At 41.8% G+C, this 19,342-nt stretch overlaps 1 protein-coding gene across 1 annotated transcript in view; it reads left to right on the forward strand.

Moving 5' to 3' along the window:
• TALDO1 (transaldolase 1) overlaps nucleotides 1–19,342 on the forward strand; it is a 60,033-nt gene that overhangs the window by 1,633 nt on the left and 39,058 nt on the right. Inside the window, exons 2-6 of the mRNA XM_085644864.1 lie at nucleotides 7,350–7,473; nucleotides 10,417–10,524; nucleotides 16,742–16,873; nucleotides 17,303–17,478; nucleotides 19,036–19,233. Of these exons, the coding sequence (XP_085500990.1) occupies nucleotides 7,350–7,473; nucleotides 10,417–10,524; nucleotides 16,742–16,873; nucleotides 17,303–17,478; nucleotides 19,036–19,233 (738 nt within the window). The remainder of the gene's footprint in view (nucleotides 1–7,349; nucleotides 7,474–10,416; nucleotides 10,525–16,741; nucleotides 16,874–17,302; nucleotides 17,479–19,035; nucleotides 19,234–19,342) is intronic.

Here is a 19,342-nt window from a genome sequence, read left to right on the forward strand (position 1 = left end):
ACTTTTTTTTTGTCCGTTTGCAAAGGATTATCTTATTGCTAGTAATTTTGGACCATCTAGTACGGTATAAAGTGAAGGTACTTGGTGCTTCCATTGGCAAAGAAGTATTCACCTGGTAAATACAATTTTTTTTTTTATTCTTTTTTTTAGTTTTAATAAAGGACTGGTGGCACTACAATACTGTAGATTGGAAACTCCTTGATGTGATAACTATTTTGAGTCATATAGACCTACATCCCCGCTGTTCATAGACATTTCAAGATGCATTTACATTTAATATCGAGAGATGATGATCGATGTCTCTTGTCTGGAGTTGCCAAGGCATGTGATTTGAAAACCGTATTCTTTCTAGACATTCAAGATTCAGCTCAGAAAAGGAGATCTGTTAACATTTTAATTGATCTGAAGTTTGATACATTTGGGTTTTTCTAAAAGGACGTAAATACCCTTTTGCTCAGCAAGTTTGTGGTTTATATTTAAGTGTGGCTTTTTTTAATATATATATTTCGACGGACTACTATACAATAGTCCAGCACCAACTAAATCACAATAGGCAAGTGTATTTGTATCTCGTTCTTGTACTACACAAGGCTTCCAATCGGTTCTGGCAGTGGGCCTTTCCATACAGTTGCATAAGTCGCTCAAATCTAGGGTTTTTCCTCCTCATTCCACCAGGGACTTGCTGTGCAACGTAAGAATTGAACTGGTACAAACCATGGAGCATTGACACTTAAAATATTCCTGGGCATCTAAATTGTATGGCACATTTGGAGTATGCATCTCATTTAAGGTAAACTGATTTAGGATTCGAGAATTGTAGGTGGGTTTGTAGCCCGTGATGCCATAAGCATGGAGGTTTTCTGAATTCTGGTAATGTACATAGCAGCGCACACAGACCTTCATTCTGAACATATTGTTAAATTGAAGACGAGAGGTGATGTCTGATTTAAAAATTGGTTATTATGCTCTGGGCCATGGCAAAATGTAAATTGCGCCGTGTAATTTCAGGAATTTGATATTGCGTTGTTATACAACTTCCGAAATCATGCCACTTACTCTAATCACATGACTTTCACGGTAAAAATCTACTGGGAACCGAATGCAAGCAGCTGTTCACGGTGTCTTTAAGTCCTTGTACCGAAAATAGACGCGAGGAGTCATTTAGTACTAACATTAATGCAAAATATCACTTATTTTGGGTAGCTTTGATGAAATTTCATTTAATTACACTGACACCTAGTTTTCTCACTTCCTCCCGTAGGAATGAGTACATTTTCACACTTAAATACTTTAATGTGTCATGTACCCTGAGCTGATTTTGCTCATTTGGTTACACATTGCATTAATAAGCAGGCAGGTTAGTTTCATTGTGTAGTTAAATTCTAGTTTTCTTTTACAGTAACATTGCATTATGAAATTCTTTATCTGCAGTGTGATGCAACTGTTTTGAGTCCATCTAACTGTATGGTTAGATTAGTCGTCTTGATATTGCAGCAATTGCACTTTTTATGCTACAAACGGTCAGGTTTTTTTGGCATTTTAACTGGCAGTCATCCTGCAGCTTGCTACATGAGGTTCGGAGGAATTTGGGGTGCTTAGCTAATTTTTGGATAAGGGGTTTGGCGGTTGGTGTGTATTTGTAGAAATTGTTAAATTTGAAAAATTGGGGCCTTAAAAGGTGTGAAATCATAATTTTGCCATTTAAGTTTTGAAAAGGTGATGGACTTTACACCAGCGAAATTGGAAGTTGGTCCATTTCCTCTATGGCAAAATTCCCCTTTAAAAAATGAATACATTTTCTTTAAAAAAAAACGAGGCTTTCTTAAAAATAGACTGTCTTTTGTTCCAACCATCTATTGGTTTGTTTCATTGGCATTCCCATTTTGCACCTGCCCACTAAAGCATAAACCATGGGGCAGGTCAGCCCTTCTAGCCATTGGCTGTCTTGCACTGTGATTCTGATAATGTGCTCAGCTGCTTGAAAAGAAGTGTCCTTAAGTACCAATGTTGGCACGACCAGGCTGCTGGAACACTGAATTTGCATTTTTTTCTATTTTGTACGTTATACATGTTCCCAAAATACTTTAATTAAAAAAAAAAACATTGCATACTTTATATGGATAAACGGAAATAATTGGTAATTTCATTTCTCCCGCTCCTTAAGATTTTTACTGTGCCTAACTTATGACTGCAAGAGATGTATATTGACAAGTAATGCTCACTAGAAGAGGTGTTGTAATTCATTGTCGAGTGAAAATTCTGTTCTTTATAGACTGTATTTTATACACCTTATTTTTTCAAAAATGTGCTCTAAACATCTTATGAATTACTGAATTCTACGATTGAGAAGGTACTTGCAGATCACTTTTTTAACATGTGGCTAAAACTTTGTATTCTCGTTATTAGGGAGTTGATTGTTTAGTGTGTTCACAAAATCGGAGGCTTCAACAGCAAAGTAGGTTTTGGGTATGTACAAAACCCAAATTTCGGTAGCAAGTTACTTAATCGCAAAATCCTCTTACGATTCTTTAATGTATGTGAATCAATAGTTTGCAACCACAATTGTGGTCATAAAGTATTGCAAGGTCACTGACATTTCAGAGGAGGAGGGAACCATTTGCAAATGGAAGGGGTCCACAAGGGACCCCATCCCCTTTGTGAATGTTGACATTTTTAGGTAGTGGTCCATGAGACCACTGCTTGCACGTTAAAGAGAAGTTTGAGCAACTTCATCAAATATATATTGCAATCAGACATGGTTTTCTGCTGACACCCAGTAGGCCACCATCCCTATGATGGCAGCAAATCGCAGGGATTGCAATTTGTCCTACCTCATTACTATGAGGTAGAATGAATTACGACCCTCTACAACCCAATATTCTGTTAGCCAACCTATTGTTATATAACAATTAGTTTAGTAATAGTTGTGCTCAAACTGCGACCATTCTTATCAAATGCGTTTGTACGTTAGGTCTTGTGTTTTGCTGAGTCCCTCTACACTTGACTTTGACTAGTCATTAAGCATGACATGAACTGCTATGAGCCTTTAAGCTTCATTTGCCTTGCACTGCATTTTGTTTCATTGTCTTGGCACTGGCCATACCCTTGGCACTTGGGGCCACATGTGCAAGACTTTGAAATAGTGAGTTCCCAATTATGACTTCCTTCAAATCTCAATTAGGAAATCTTTATTAATTTCAAATGTATGACACACTTTTGAGTTTCATTTACAATTCCCAGTGGGGAGCAAATAGACCTACCTCATGAATATTTATGAAGTAGGTCTCGGTATGGCAACCCATCACGGATGGTGGCCTGCTAGGGTCAACAGACCCCAATGTCTGCATTTAAATCCTTTCTTGTTTAAATGAAGCCCATTTTTGAAGGTTTTTTGGGTTGATTGAGTTGGCAGTGGTCCATGAAACCACTGCCTGCTCCAAAAACGAGCAAAAAATGCTTTTACAAACCTTCTCAAATGGGTAGGGAACCCTTCCCATTTCCAAATGCGTTGCCACTAATTTGAAATTGGGGGTATATTGTGAATTTTGTTGCAGTTACATTTTGGTCAAGTCACATACCACTGATTGGGTATTAGGATGAGATGCCCTAAACATGTCCCTTCCCGATACCGCATTGCAAACCCAATTTGCAATTCGGTAGTAGGTTATCAAATCACTAATGCAGTTTTTTTTCATCCCCCCCCCCCTAAAAAAAGCCTTTGTGCGTACGCAGTAAGTTTGCATCTGGCAAAATGGTTTTTACAAGTGGCCCCTACTGGTTAGATCTCAACTTGGATCGGAGTTTTTAATTTGCAGTTGGATTCTTGCCAAAATAGCTTATGTTCTAAAACTTCATCCTAGGAATACAGTTTTTTTTTTTTTTTTTTTTAGATCCGTGTGGAAGATATGTCAATGTGGATATTGTTTCTCAAGAGGTGTGCACAGCATGTTTGCTCAATTCTCTATTGCAGAATGCTGACTTGTGGTGACTTTGCAGAGTAGGTTGGGCTTTGAGTGGGTGGTGTTATGTAACATTTGTATGTATCAAATTGCTAATATTTGGAAGCTGTCAGCCATCAATGGCTACATTTTGCATGCCTTTGGTATTTAGTCTTGGGTTGGTGTAAAGGAAGTGTAATTTTGAGATTGTTTCTCGAAGTGTGCAAAAGTCTTGCTCAATCCTTTATTCCAGAATATTGACTGAATTGCAGGGCTTTTGCAGAGTAGGAGAGATGGAGCGTGCAGGGTCTCATAACAACCCCATTCCATGTTATCGAATAGATTCTATTTAAAGTTTACCAGACTACAGTTCCTAGATTTTAAGACCATGCCTTTAATGTGTCTGGTTACATTAGACTTTATAGTCTATCCACTGTCCAATAAAGGCAATCTGACACAATGCTTACAACTAAAAGTTGTGGTTCTTAGAGTGAAATTCTTGTTTTCTCTCAATATTGGTCTCCTTTGAAAGGTTCAAATTTGGACTGCACAGCCCTCAAACTACAACGCTTTGTTAGCCGTGTAGATGTTAGGCTGTAAAAGTGCAGCTTTTGGCACCCTGTGAACTTCCTCAGGAGATAATGTAAATACAAAGGTTAATGCCGTTCGAGTTGCATCAGGCGGTGCCTCCTGTTCAGTGGTCTGTCTTGCTTATCCCTTTCAGACATCACATGGTGGTTGAGTTGCATCTGGTAGAGACCAGAGTGCGGAAGAGCAGGCTTTTGAATGGATTTTTCGTGTTTTTGCTTTAAGCTGAGGATAAAGCAATTCACATTATTGTCCAAGTAATACTAAAGCCCTTCCTGTTCTGTTAGGTCGAGCCTAGAGTCAGCATGTGCTGCTCTGCAAGGCATGCTGTATTGCAGTATGTATGTACTTGTAGCTCTGCTCACTCTCTGCCCATATCTGGCATTGGCTTGTCATTGTCCTTCGTAAATGTTGGCTTCTGACTGGTTAATAGGCTTGTTGGTCCCTCCTTAATACCGCCTTGTCTTCATTTGTAACCTCCCATGACGACTGGCCCTTTTACTTCGGTTGTGACATGTATGTTTTAATTAGAGCCTGGGAGCACTATTCTTGCCTTTCTGCTGCCTGTTGTTGCAGGCAGGACATGCTTGCTCTCCACAAAATATAAGCAGCACAGCCGCTTCAGATGAGAATGGCGGATGTGCTTTTCTTTAACCTGAACAAGGGTGCGCTTGTTTTGTTATAGTGGACCTCAGCTGTCCACTTGTGTCACCACAGCTGTAAGACTTTAAACCTATAACTGCTCATATTTCAAGCAGTTGTGCACTGTTTTGCTTGGGTAGGTATGATGCTCACTAGGGACCTTTAGGAGCAGCTTGTGGCACTGCACTTAATCATGCAGTACTGATGCCTTGCTCACTAGGGACCTCTAGGAGTAGCTTGCAGTACTGCACGGAGACATACAATGCTGGTTCCTGGCTCACTGTGCAAGCATTTGCAATGCACTAGGTTTTACAATGCTGAAAATATGAGCTTTTGGCTTTGCATTATTTGCAACACCAATACCTCAAACTATCAATGCAAGACCTTATTGCATTGCAGGTGCTGGTTGTACTAGACCTTGGCGATGGAAACTACCCTTTTTGAGCGTCAAAGTGCTTTCAGAAATACTGTGGGGACAGGTTTTATTGTATTTGGTACAGCATTTGATTGGGCAGAAATTGTGTTTCCACGGAGTGCTTGAATTGCACTTTTTTTTTCTTGTGGGAAAGCTTGTGCTCAAGGGGCAGGAGTGAGTTGGTTACAACGCCAGCGTGACTGACAATGTAATTTTGTACTAATGTCTGTCTTATTACAATATACCTAATGGTTGCCTTGTGGGGAAAGTGTGTTCAATACAGTAGGTTGTATGAATTGGTTATGGTGACAAGCCAATGATAAAGCGGATTGGTTAATTGGGTAAAGTTTTATTTCAGAAACCGTAGGGGTATGTTTGAGAAGTTGCAACAAAGACAGTAGGCCAGGTCTAGTTAACTATGAAACTCTTATGTTAATGCCAATAGGCCTTAGGAGGTGGATTACTGCACTGTTAAAGCATTCAGACATGTATCTTTATATAAAATGTCACTTTCTTTTGGGCAACGAATTTGATGCCAATTACCTCCTGATACAGCCTTTTGAGCAATACTTACTATAGTGCAAATCTGCAAGCCAGTCTTGGAGACCTGAACAGCCTAGTTGCCTGCCAGTATCTTGTAATCCAATCCAGTTGTGTGGTATTGTGGTAATCATAGTACAGTCCCACATCTAAACTCCGTTTTAGATGGTTCCTGCACCCAACGCAGATTTATTCTGGTAAAATAAACAGCTTTCAGGAATCGGACAGTGGATGCAGTGTTTTAGTATTCTGATACCTCTCGAAGTGTACCCAATTTTTTTTAATCGTAAAGCCCAAGCAGACCTTTGAAGCTGGAGATGTGACATTCATGCAGGATTTTAACACTGTCAAAGAGGATCACAGCCCCACCATGGTGGTAACTCTAACCCAGCTATGGAGCATCTCTTCCATTGGGATTGGGGGCCTGGGTGCATAGGACAAAGAATGGCAGGCCTATGTGTGAGCTACTTCGGCCTGTGACTGGGAGGCATCTTTGAAGCCCACCTAAGGTCTGGGTACAGCCCTCTGGCCATCCTGTCGAGGGGAATTCGCCTCCCCTCACATTTTTGTCTTTTACATTGGGTTTTGTTTAGCTATTAAATAGTCCTTTTAATAAGTCTGTAGCTGTTACAATCCAAAATTGGCATAATATCCAGTGTTTTCTATGGAAGCAGCCAGCCATGCTACAGTGTAAGGTAGCTTTTATAATTTTTCTCTGTAGGGGCATGTGAAATATCAAACTTCCGTATGTCCCACTTTTAAATACCATACAACCTACCCTATGGGCAATTGGGCCTACATTAGAGATGGGCCTATACCTCTTTAGTATTAAGCTATCAAAAGGGGTTGATGGGTTGACTAGGCTGGCAAACTACAGCCATGCTACTGATTGAAGCCCTGCAGCCATGTTTGTGTTATCATTGCAATGGTTGACACGGAGTGCTGTATCCTCTATCCTACTGTTACTATGTGGGTACCATACACTAGGGCTTTATCTGGAATCCAGAGTATTGTGCAAGCATCTGTACAAAATAGATCTGCCTTGAATTTCTCAGAATCTGGATCCTGCATACTCTGCCTGCTGGCTGCTTATTCTTGTCCTAATTTTCAGTGTCCACTTTGAATGAGAACACCCCATTGGCACATTTAGTTGTAGTGGTACAACATGGCTGCAACTGACCAGTAACATGTACTCCATTTTTTCGTTCCTTTGTTTAATTTTTTAGCTATCGACGAATATAAGCCGCAGGATGCTACAACAAACCCATCCCTCATATTGGCTGCTGCCCAGATGAAGGACTACCAGCAGCTTGTGGATGATGCTATAGAATATGGCAGGAAGAAAGGAGGGTAAGTACAGCTGAATTCACAGCAGGTGTTCACTGTTGTGGTCACTAGCTGCATTCGATTGAGCATTGTGATGGTGTTCTGTAGTTTATTTCACTTAAATTTCCTGAATACTAAGCGTTGAACTATTGTGTTCTGTATTTTAATACTTGAAGTGCAAACTTGCTCTATTGTATGTAGAATGGAAATTGTGTTCACTCTGTGTAGAATTTATTACTTGGACTGCTGACCTGGCTTCAGAAACCTAGCTTCAGAAACCTATCTTTAGACTTGAAAGCTCCATGTGATTTGCTAAGGCACCTGCTGTTTTTATGATTAATCTTTCACTTGAGAAATTGGTGTTCATAACTACATATGAAATGCTTCGTTGCAAGTAGCTGTAGGAAAGTGCCCCTTTTTTTTGCATGGTTGCCCCACTTTTTGCTAAACTGTTTTACTTTGACTGAGTGTGACCTGGGTTTATGCCAACCAGGTACCCAGGGCCCATTTTCTTTCCTGTACTGTTGCAGAACCCAATCACCATGTTTCTGGACCCCTGGGTCAAGAGCCTGCCGCTCTTGGGGTCCTCTAAACCATGCACTTCCTGGGACGAGTTGCCAAGCCTTTTCCAGGATGGGCAGGGTCCATGAAGGGGCAGCTTCAAAGGCTTGTCACCTTTGTGAGCTACCCAGCCAGTTGCTGCTCTCAGCAACTGGCCCCACCAGTTCTGACCCCTTTTTTGGGGTGAGAGAATCAGCAGAAAAGCAGATTAGGAAAGGTGCCCCCCTCTGCCAACCCCATCCCTCGGGTAGGGGAGGCAAGGCGAAGCTTAACTCTGTCCCTGATTTTGCTGATAGGGGGGGGGGGGGCAGGGATCCAGCCAGAGTGAGTCTTATGCCCTTCTCCCACTGCAGGGTGGTATAATAGGGGGGTGTACCCACCTCAAGGAAGGGACCCATTGGTCCTGACCTGTAGCGCCCCTAAATCTAGTATTTAGGGGGAACCCGTATCTTGCCTCGGGCGAGAAGGACCGAAGAAGCCATTCTGAAATAGGACACCCACTGACCTGGCCCCAGCCCTACTGGCCTGTTCCAACCTCAAACCTGCTCCAGTGAAATTCCGGCATGTTCTGCAGCCTGCAGCCCCGAAGGACCTGCCCTCCCAAACCAAGAGTCTCCCATGAGCCCTGGTCTTGCTCACTCAGACTCTGGCCAAATCTGTGAGTCAAACCCAAAGCCCACCTCCCGAGTTAGTTGCCCAACACCCCAACGTCTACCTGGCGATCCTGAGATCTGGTGATATCTGACCTGCCTCGAATTTCCAATCGACACCTGCAGCCCCTTTCTGGAGGATCCCCTCGACCAGAGCCGGTAAGAAAAACAAGTTGCCTAAGACACTCTGCACCAGATGTCCCACGGTCTTCGGTGGCCCAACTGACTGTCCCAGCATCCCAACTTACCTCTCCACCCGGTCGCCTCCAGAAGGCCTTTGTTCCCAAACCTGCAGTGTTTATTGCAATCAGAATCTCCATTGAAATAAGGCACCAAACGCCAAAACAGCCCCCAGCCACCTTGAAAAATTGCATGTGTAAAGTGAATTACTTACCTTTTTTCTCTAGGAAATGTCTCAATGTGATATCTAGGCATATCACTGATTAGCTAAAGTAACTTAAAGTCCTCCCAAGAAGTAACGTGTACTGTAATCTACAAAGTAACTGATTATTGACTCGCCTGTAAATCCACCAAATGCATTTGAACCTGCATCCAACTAATTTACTGCATAAATATTAAAGTATTTCACTCACCTGCACCAGGCCGGGCATGGTTCTAGAAATACTAATAGTTTTATACAAACAAATTGGTCTGAGCTCATTCTTTGAGTGACATCATTTCTAGCCTGTGTACAATAAATGCTGAACACTACCCTCTTATAAAGCCTTACTGCTCGCCCACACTCCCACAAAAGGAGAGTAAAATATCTACTTTTACCTCTGCCTACTTTCAGGGGTCCACTGGACTCTGTGCACTAACTTACTTTGGTATAGTATATACAGAGCCAGCTTCCTACAGTCGCAGATTTACAGCTTTTCCAGAGAAGGGGGGAAAAAACAAGCTTTATACTATACTTCCCATCGGATGTTTCTGTTGCTAAAACTATTTGAAAACACTCTGATACCATAATGTACATGTGTGCTTTTTAAATTGGCTTTAGACAACATCTGTTGGGTTCAATGATAAGCTACTGTTTGGTTTCCTTAGTAGATGTGTTCCTTTTGGGCTAGTTTGACTAGAACTGTTTCTTTTTGTGGCCAATGGCATTTAAGTTATCCTTTTTATGAAGGATAGACTCCATTCCTGAAGCTTGACTTTCACTTTTTTGTTGCACATACAATGGCAAAACCACCAGTTTCTATTCACTGTGCGCCACAGTCCATGTAAAAGGCTTCTATCTAAGGGTTTGGCAGGATTGAATAGCAGAATTCATCTTCATTAAGTAATTCAACATATATACTTTTAATTGAAGCCAGTAACTTACAAGCCCAGTGATGTAAAATGTAAATGTCCAGTATTTGTAAAGAGCGAACAATTGCCCGAAGGTGTCAAGGTGCTGGGTGGCCCTCGGGAAGATTAAGCGAGCTATTGCCCAGAGTAACATGGTGCTGATCTGCCGCCGGCACCGGGGATTGAACCGTGAGACCCCGGGGTTCCAGTGTCAGTTGCCCTGGCCGCTGCACCACACCTCTTCCCCACATTTTGGGATAAAAAGCCAGCCTTTGCCGTTATGTAATGGATTGATGCAAGTTATTGCAGGCCTCTGGTATTGCTTGCTTGTTCAGTCTTGGCAATGATTTGACTTGCTTACCCCGGTAAAATCCACTTAAATGCAATTTCAGGCTAACTGGAGAAACTGCATGAGAGCTTTGCCTCTAAGATGACACTTGCTAAAAGTAACAATTTTTCTCAACAGGTCAGACGATGAGAAAATGACTAGTACCGTGGACAAGCTGTTTGTTTTATTTGGTGTGGAAATCCTGAAGAAGATTCCAGGTCGGGTGTCAACTGAAGTAGATGCTCGGTAAGGGTTTTGCCTCTTGGGTAAAGTTATCATCACATTAAATGATGAGATGGATTAAAAACCACACATCTGGCAATTACTACTCTGCTATGCATCCCACCGACATGGACAGAACAGAGGGCAGAAGTCCCAACTTCCTCCCCATTCCACCTACTTACTTCTATTGTACTTTGTCTTTAAGTCTACTCCCATAGAATTGTGCCTCAAACAGGCCTTTTTTTGCTACTCCAGTGCATACATCCTGTCAATCACTGGACTTTAATCTGTCTCCTCAGTCTTGCACAAAGTGAGACTGCAACCTTTCAGTCAAGTAAAAGGCTTTCACAAGCAGACACCCCAACGCAATTTTGGAATTGGATGCCCTTAAGATGGACTTATATTTTTTTAATTTAATTCATTACACGAATGGTGTGAAATTGGTTTGCTAGTGTAGCGTGAATAACGTTTCCGTGCAAGTGCATGCACACAATACTGGTAGGATTCTGTTGCATGGAGAAACTGTATTGATCAAGACCTTTTTATGCTTGATTGGTGTAGTTCGCATTACCCAAAATTTGGGGTTAAACAGTTTATTTCCCAAACAATTAGTTTCAACCAGGCCTATTTTTTGACCTCTTTGCACTCTTCTAATTAATGAAATCCTCACTGCTTATTTGGGTGGGGTGCTTTCTAGGGGACTCAAATATTTCTACAGTTCCCTCAACACCCACACCCAGGGCAATGTCCAAGCCCAGGCATTCTCGCACCTCATGCTGAGTATCTTCACTCTCTGAACCCAGCTTCATGGATTGTACGGTCCTGAGTCATGCCTCCGCCACTTAGCCACCCAAGATGGTGCTGCCTTTGATGCTGCCCATTGTTCTTGAAACTCCATCTCTGCCAGACTCCTCAAGCTCCAGATGTTGAGCTTCAACACTGATGGGATCAGTGAGCTGTGTTGGAACAGATAGATTTTATATTCTACTTGAGTACAAACTCCACCTTGTCTCAATTGTCTGCTGAAGACCAGGGCAAGAAGCCTGACTTACAATAAACTGACTTGCATTGACCCAGGGTCTGGCCACATCCCGCACTGTCTCCTCTGGCCAATACTACACCAAGATTGTCGTCGCCCCCGCCCCCCTCCGCTCCGAAGAGGATAAGGGAATCCATACACAATCCCCTTCACTGGCCCTGCTCAATCCGTTCACACTTACTCCGGCCAAGCCCTCTAAAGACCAGTCTGAATGATGCTATGATCTGCTGCACATGAATGATGGCAGCAGCCCTTGACATTGCAATGGAGACCCTCCAGACTACTAATCATGGGGCCAACAGCCTGTTGATACTTCGGGTCTGGTGATATAGCTGCCTATCATGCATTCATACCATGCCCAGCAGACCGCCAGTGTGAAACTCCATGGAAAGGAAGATGGTTTGCTTGTCAAAACTCTCTAAAATTGAATTGTCTGTTGCTTAAGCATGCGCCACTGACCATTTCAAATAAATGAGGCGGTCCCATCTGAATGGTGGAAAATATATGCACCATCTTCATTTGTTTACTTGTTCCTTTTGAATCCCTTGTCATCCACATGGCATGGATAAAAGGGTATCCATATAGGGTATGGGGGAGTGGTACTCCAGCTGATTAAGTCAGATGTTGGGGTCATAAACAAGCTAGAGGCTGGGGGCTGTGTAAGCAATAGGTGTATGGCAGGGGGCGGAAGCAACACTGGGGAAGGGCATGGGACAGGGATGCAACATTGTGTGGGGAGGTCTTGTTGCCAAAGACCAGTACTTCTGTCTTGTTGGAGTTTAGCTGCAGGCAGTTAAGTTGTATCTAGCCTGCTACCATGGTCATGCAGTTGTAAGTTGTTACTGGTGGTGGTTGTCCTTTCAATTGGGGAAAGGACGAGTTTGGTGTAATCGGTGTAGGAGATTCTGCACGTTATGAGCGATAAGAACTCCTGTCCTACTAATTTGGTCTGTGTATGCATGTAGGAGTCCTGGGGAATGCAGGGGTATGTTTGGTGGGAGGAAATGTGACTAGTCAGGTAGGTGACGCTTGAGGTGTGGGGGGTGTCTCCCTGTATCTGAGGTTTTAAGTAAGTTCTGTGTGGGAGGTTGCTGATGAGCCTGGTTGCTGCATTCTAGATGGTTTGCGTTCTTCTAGTAAGTTGTTTTATGATTCAGACAAAGTGTATTCCTAAAGTCTAATTTTCTGGTGAATAGGACATGACTGATTTTTTTTTTTTCTTGTAATGTTGCTTGGGAGCCATTGGAATAACTACTTCCACAGCTGCAGGATTCATTGGCTTGTGCAGTCCTGTCCACTTAGCCGTCTCTGAATATTTAGCTTTTTCTGGCATTGGTGTGGGTCTGGCCTCCAGTTGGAGTCCCATGTTGAGATGTTCTTGCTGAAGATTGCTACTTCATCTTTTTGGTGTTGAACTTCCAGTTAGTATTTCAGTCATGCAGGCAGTGAACCTGTTTCTTTTTTTTTGGGGGGGGGGGGCTTTGCCTGAGAAGGCGATGTGTGTTGTCCACATAGGAGAGCATTTAATGTTGTGTGCATTGATGTTGGCCAGAGGGTAACTTATTAGTTGAAGAGGGTGGGAGTGAGCGATTAACCTTTAGCCACTCCAGAGACTAGTTTGTGGCATTCAGAGGAGTAAAGTACCAGGCTCCCTGCTTGTTTCCGATCGGTTAAGAAGGAGCAGATCAGTGAGAGCGGGTCCTTGGGTGGCCTTCTCATGCAGGCGTATGATGAAGCTGGGCAGTGAGACCATGGCACAGCCTGCAGAAAGGTCCAGGAGAAAGGGGGCTGTTGTGTATTCTGTCAAGGATCATGTGGCTATCTGTGGCAGCCATTAGCACCATTTCTGCATTGTGGTTGGGCCTTAATCCGGACTGCATGGCGGCATGGAGCTGGTGGTTGCTGAGGTGGTTGGCGAGGCATCTATTTGTTTCTCTAAGACCTTTGCTGGGTATGGTAGGAGGGAGATGGATTTGTCATTAAAAAGCACAGCTGGGTCAGCAGAGGGGTTCTTGAGCAGGGGCATGATGGTGATGTGTTGCCTGGTGTCCGGAAATGTGACTCAATGGAAGCTGAGGATGGGTGTTAATGCTTCTCTGATCATTATGTCTGTGGTGGGTGTCTGGGCTTCCATAGTGGGTGCTATGCATGGTAGCAGGAATTTCAATGGCGGCGACATTGCCTGAACAAATGGCATAGCAAGTTCCAACAGTCTTAACACCCTATCAATAAATGGCAAAACAATAAATTGAGTTTTTTTTAGATGGATTGCACAATATGTCTCAGGAAAATAGCAGTTTCACTATTCTGTATAACACTACTCATCGTTCCTAGGCAAAAGCTGTAAGGCTGAAGGCCACATCCCTGCACCACTCCTGAAGTCTCCAATGACTTGGCTATTTGTTGCTGCAGTACGACATGAAAGTCCTAGCGCAGAGCCCTCTAATGGTCCGATACCTGTGTTTTTAAAGTATCTAATCTCCAATTTTTTTTTTAGCTCATTTATATAATTGGGCCACTCTTGCTGACAGTAAAGCCTTAAGACTAAACAAACATGGTTATTAATGTGTCCTTTATTTACGTGAAGATGGAAGTGTCTGTAGCTAAAAAATAAATATCTTCCACAGATGTCCACCATGTTCTGTCGGTCGATAACAGTCAATTATGGCAGTTTATGTTGGAGTCTGACATGATAGTAACACTTCTGCTCATGTTACACTTTATACGAAGATAGATAAGCATGCGCAAACAAGCGCATGATGAATGGAGGTCTAAACCAGACTTGTCCCTGTTTTCATGACACCCCTCACCCCACCACTCCTTTTGGGTGAAATATCAAATTACTTTCCCTAGCTGTATGTGTAAACCTGATGTCTGTCCTCAGACGAGATTTTTAAAGCAACTTGTGATCCGACCAAGAACCAGCACAGGATTCTAAACTACTACAGATTGTGAAGCAGAACATTTGTAACTATATATTTTGTGGTACATTATTTTTAATTTTCATATTCCTCATCATGCCTGATCTGTTTAATCGCCAACATGCATCCCTCTCAATTGGCATAATGCTTTTATGATGCATTTCATTATACATTTTTGATCATTTATTGCTTGCAGTATGGAAAGCTTAAATTAAAGCACAGCTTATTGCATTTGTTCTTGGTTTTTTTTTTTTAATGTAATCACACTTGTCATTGACTTGACATGCAGTTTGAGATTAGTTGGTTATCTATTGAATTATTTTATCTCCATGTTCAGAGTATGGAATTCCCAATTAAATAAATATTCTCCGCCCATATGATGTCCCAATTTAGACGTACAGGCCGGGGATGACCTCTAGACCGCAAGGTTTGACTCCATTTTGATCAGGCCAAAGCTGCTCTTTTCTCTTGACTGTAGGTACTTATCTTTCCAAGATCCAATGAAATGAAAGTGTCAAGTTACTCTGACATTGAAAAGACTCCTTATCTTATTTTAAGGTCCAACAAGAACAATAGCCAAAACAGTCTGAATTGTTATATTTTTAACTTTATGAGAATGGCTCTTGTACTGCAAGAGTCTGATGTGCCCCCAGAGTTAAGCAAGACATTCCTAAGGTGATGTGGGAAATTCCCATCTTAATTTGAATATGGTATAAAAGGCCCGACCTATCCTCCTCGTGACAGAGGTCCTGCATTACACTTAAATCTGATATTGAGCCGAGTCCAAGAGGAGCTGATGTGACGCGTGTTTTCCTTTCGCAGGTAAAGCAGCCTCCCCCAACGACTGATAATTACAGCTTCTACCTGTAAACAGGTATGCAGTGTGATTCCCTTAAACTCTAGAGGCAAGTTGTACTACGACATGCTCTCCTAGCGTAGCGCATGATATAGGTGTTAGATTTTTAGGCTACTTTTTAACTATAGTGTACATTTTTATTTTATTCTTGTAGTTGGGCACATTTGTGCTGTTCTAATATTCTGTGTGGTTGCTTTAAATGTGCTAAGCAACAGTCTAAACATTTTTATTTTGTTAGTGTCTTTCTTATTGCACTTGTGTGGTATAGAAGAACGAAATGGGGTTGTTTCCAATCACCACAGCATTTGTGGATTCCTCTTTAGAGACCGTTCATGACCCAAAAGTATTGACACCACTTCAACTATGTATTGGGTGGGGGTTCTGTGGGGCTACAAAAACCTGTCTTTCACCTTAAAGTGTTTGAGCATTGCACTAAGTTTACTCGTAGAGCTGAGCCAAAGACTTTGTTTATGAAATGGCATACCTCAGTTTCTCACCCTCGCATGATCTGGAGTTTCCCACAACTCTGGTTTCCTTTCTCCTTTTTTGTTTTTCAGTTTTGATACTGCCTTCCCCCTAAGTCTCAATTCGCTGAATGAACTCTGTTAAACTGCATGAGTGAACTGGGAAGGCATATGATGAACAAGCACTTGAAGCAACAAACTATCCTGACTGCAATGCTCTTGTTGCCAGTGTATAATTGATGCCTAGATGGAGGTGGCTTGCAGACATTTCTGCCCTTCTAAAACTAGGACTTTCCGCTGGAAAAATCACGTCCTTCAGCATAGTGGGCTGTTTTTGTAAAGGATGACATTGACCGATTCCACCACTGTGGGCAGGTACAGATAGTAGATTCTTAGATTCTAGCTGTCACAGTTGGGAGACTTTTTTTTGGTAGATTATATGTATTCTTAAACCCTTGTCGCAGATCTACAGGACTAGTTTTCATGATGTTGTTCCTCTACTCATCCGTCAATTCTCCTGTTAACCTGGCTGCTGGAGCCACTAAATATAATAATCGCAGATTCTAAAATTGCAACCCTGACTACCCATTGACGTTTGTATGGAGTTCCAGGTGGGTTGACTAGTGAACAATGCATGTATTCTGAAGCAGCTTTAATCTGGCTTCTTCAAAGATGGTCTAGTTAACTTGCCATCCTCTTGTGCAGAACATTCAAGACTATTTAGCTTTAGTGGGCAGAAGTGAGATGAAAGCTAGTTTCTGTTCCATGTTTCAAGATACTTTGAACCGAAATCAGTGAATTTCTGTTGTCTGCACAGATAGCACACTCTAACTGTATACTTCCCTTTTGTCTAATCCAGACTGTAATCTAAAATGTGCTAATTTCTAATTGTCCTTGTATTTGAGTTTGCTACTGGTTTGTCTAGTGTAATTTCACAATTTACCTTTGTCTCCCATCTTAGGTTGTCGTTTGATACAGAGGGAATGATTCAGAGAGCCAGGGCTCTCATTAAACTCTATGAAGAAGCTGGTATTGACAAGGAACGGATCCTCATCAAGCTCTCATCAACCTGGGAGGGAATCCAGGCAGGAAAGTAAGCAGTTATCTTTCTAAAACATGCACCCTCAAAGCTTGCTCTGGAGCCTTTCCTAATACACTATTTCTGTGTGTGTGTGTGTGTGTAATATATATATATACCCCACTCTATTAATGCTACCATTGTGTGCAGAACCTCTACTTGGATTTTAACATTCCCTTCTAGACTAATGTGAGCCTCACTAAATTAGTATATAGTTTCAAACCAATCCAAGGAATAACTTTTTTAACTTAATATTTAAGTTTGCTGTTACACCACCATGTTCTTGAGCTGCAGACCTTTCTTTCTGATGGCTCCTGAACTGGGCTTTCTCTATTGAGATTAAACTGCACTGTTAGTGTTAGTTGCCTTACTTTCTCTTCTTGTAGCATTTGCTTTTCATTCTCCTTGGGAATAGTTTAAGTGTCCATCTTCAAACTGTTTCAGAATTCTGGAGAAGGAGCACGGCATCCATTGCAACATGACCTTGCTCTTCTCCTTTGCCCAGGCTGTGGCTTGTGCGGAGGCTGGGGTAACCCTGATCTCTCCTTTTGTGGGTCGTATCCTGGATTGGCATGTGGCAAACTCTGGAAAGACAACATATGCGCCTTCTGAGGATCCAGGTAGGTTAGCTGTTGGTTCATAATTCTATTTTTTTTTCCTGTAAAATTAAATTGCTTCATATTTTGAGGCATATTGCAAGAGTAACCAGTGAAATCTTGGGAAGTTTACCAGTATAAAAATAAGGTTCGTTTTCATAAGGGTTATGTTTTATATTAATGCAAAATTTGCACCTCGCAATAAATATGCAGAGTAAATGGGTCTCGTGCAGTGAAGTTTGGACAGTAGGTATAACTTAAATCTACACACCAAGCCTTTTTGGAAAATATAGAGGTATTTGGCAGGGGTGTTCACAAGTAAGCCAAACACATTTGTAGAGATGCCTGACCCACAAGGGTAACTACTCTGAGATTAGTGCAACTGGAGAATAGCAATTTACCTTGGCATTTTCCCAAATACCTCCCCTTAAATCCCCCATTGCAATGGGTTTAGGGCTATTTGAAAGGCCCCCTAGCATTTTGATAGTGTTTAATAATATTGGAAACTATTCATCTAGCTGCAGTCTGCTTTGACAAAAGCATACCCATACGGGCAATACACCATAGTAAGCCGCTAACTGGTTTGATTGCCTTGTCTAGGAAGGATCAGAGTCCATTTTGCATCCAGTGTGTGAAGCAAACTGTCTGCCGAAGTAGAATGGTCCTGAAAAAATGTTGGAAGGACAAGTTTTAATTATGTGGAAATCTGAAGTGACTTTAGGAAAGGACAACCTATTCACCTTAGTTTATAGGGTCTCAGGGCAGAGTTTGAAGCGGACTAACCCTTCTGGCTTAGGAACCATGAATTTGTAAAGACTTTATTTTAGAAAATACAGTTAACTCAATTTTAGGTCATAAAAAAAATCACATCTCTCTAAAGTGGTGTAGCACGTTAGCTATTTACAACGCCAATAGCTTAAAGTTTCAAAATGCGAGACCAAATGTTTGTTTTCTGATTGCACAAAATGGCCTGGTCGAACTGCAGAATTGAAGTTAGTTTCTGCTGCTCAGACACTCATGAATGGCTGTAACGCAGGCCTTCAGATTTCAATGTAAACCATACATTTTAAAATGCATACTCAGGAGTGACCGAGTTGGTTGAAGTTTAAGTGGAGTTCACTGTAGTTTGTTGAAAATATGACCATGGCACTATTGGCAATTTTTTACAGCCGTTAACAGTAGTGTGAGCCAACTGTAGCAGTCAGTTGAACTGAATAGCTTCCGAACAACTTGCATTTCACTTTTTTTTCTGTGCACAACCCTCGACTTCAGAGACCATGCCTCACTTGATGATTTTGTCAAACGTGTTGATTTCCCTACATAAAGAGGGCTCTAGCATTCCTACACCAGTGTCTGTACCATGACACTTCCCCCTGCATTATCTGAACTCCCTGTATTGAAAGGTTTTTATTGTGTTTGGGCCTTCTAATTTTAGTTTAAAAGTTTCTGAATTAGTAATGCAAATAACTTGGAGAGAACCATCTATTCTGCCAAACCTCGCAATGTAGTTGAATGGTCATTGTGACTGAAGTGACAAAAGGCCTGGGATTGTAACCTTTTTTTTTTTCTCGAATTTTACAGGAGTTCAAAGTGTAACTGCAATTTACAATTATTACAAGAAATATGGGTATAAAACAATTGTGATGGGTGCTTCCTTCCGTAACATTGGAGAAATCAAAGCACTGGCTGGGTGTGATTACCTCACTATTTCGCCCAAACTTCTTGGAGAACTTAGCAAGGATGACAGCAAGCTTACTCCAAAGCTCACCGTAGAAGAAGGTAAGCATTACATATGCTGGTCTTAAGTACTTCAGACCAGTGTGTTTTAAAAAAAAAAAAAAAATTTTTTATTGCATTGCTGTAAACTGAGCTCCTTTATTCTTTACCT

This window comes from Triturus cristatus, chromosome 3_1, assembly GCF_964204655.1.
Source record: "Triturus cristatus chromosome 3_1, aTriCri1.1, whole genome shotgun sequence".
Taxonomy (NCBI): Eukaryota; Metazoa; Chordata; class Amphibia; order Caudata; family Salamandridae; genus Triturus; species Triturus cristatus.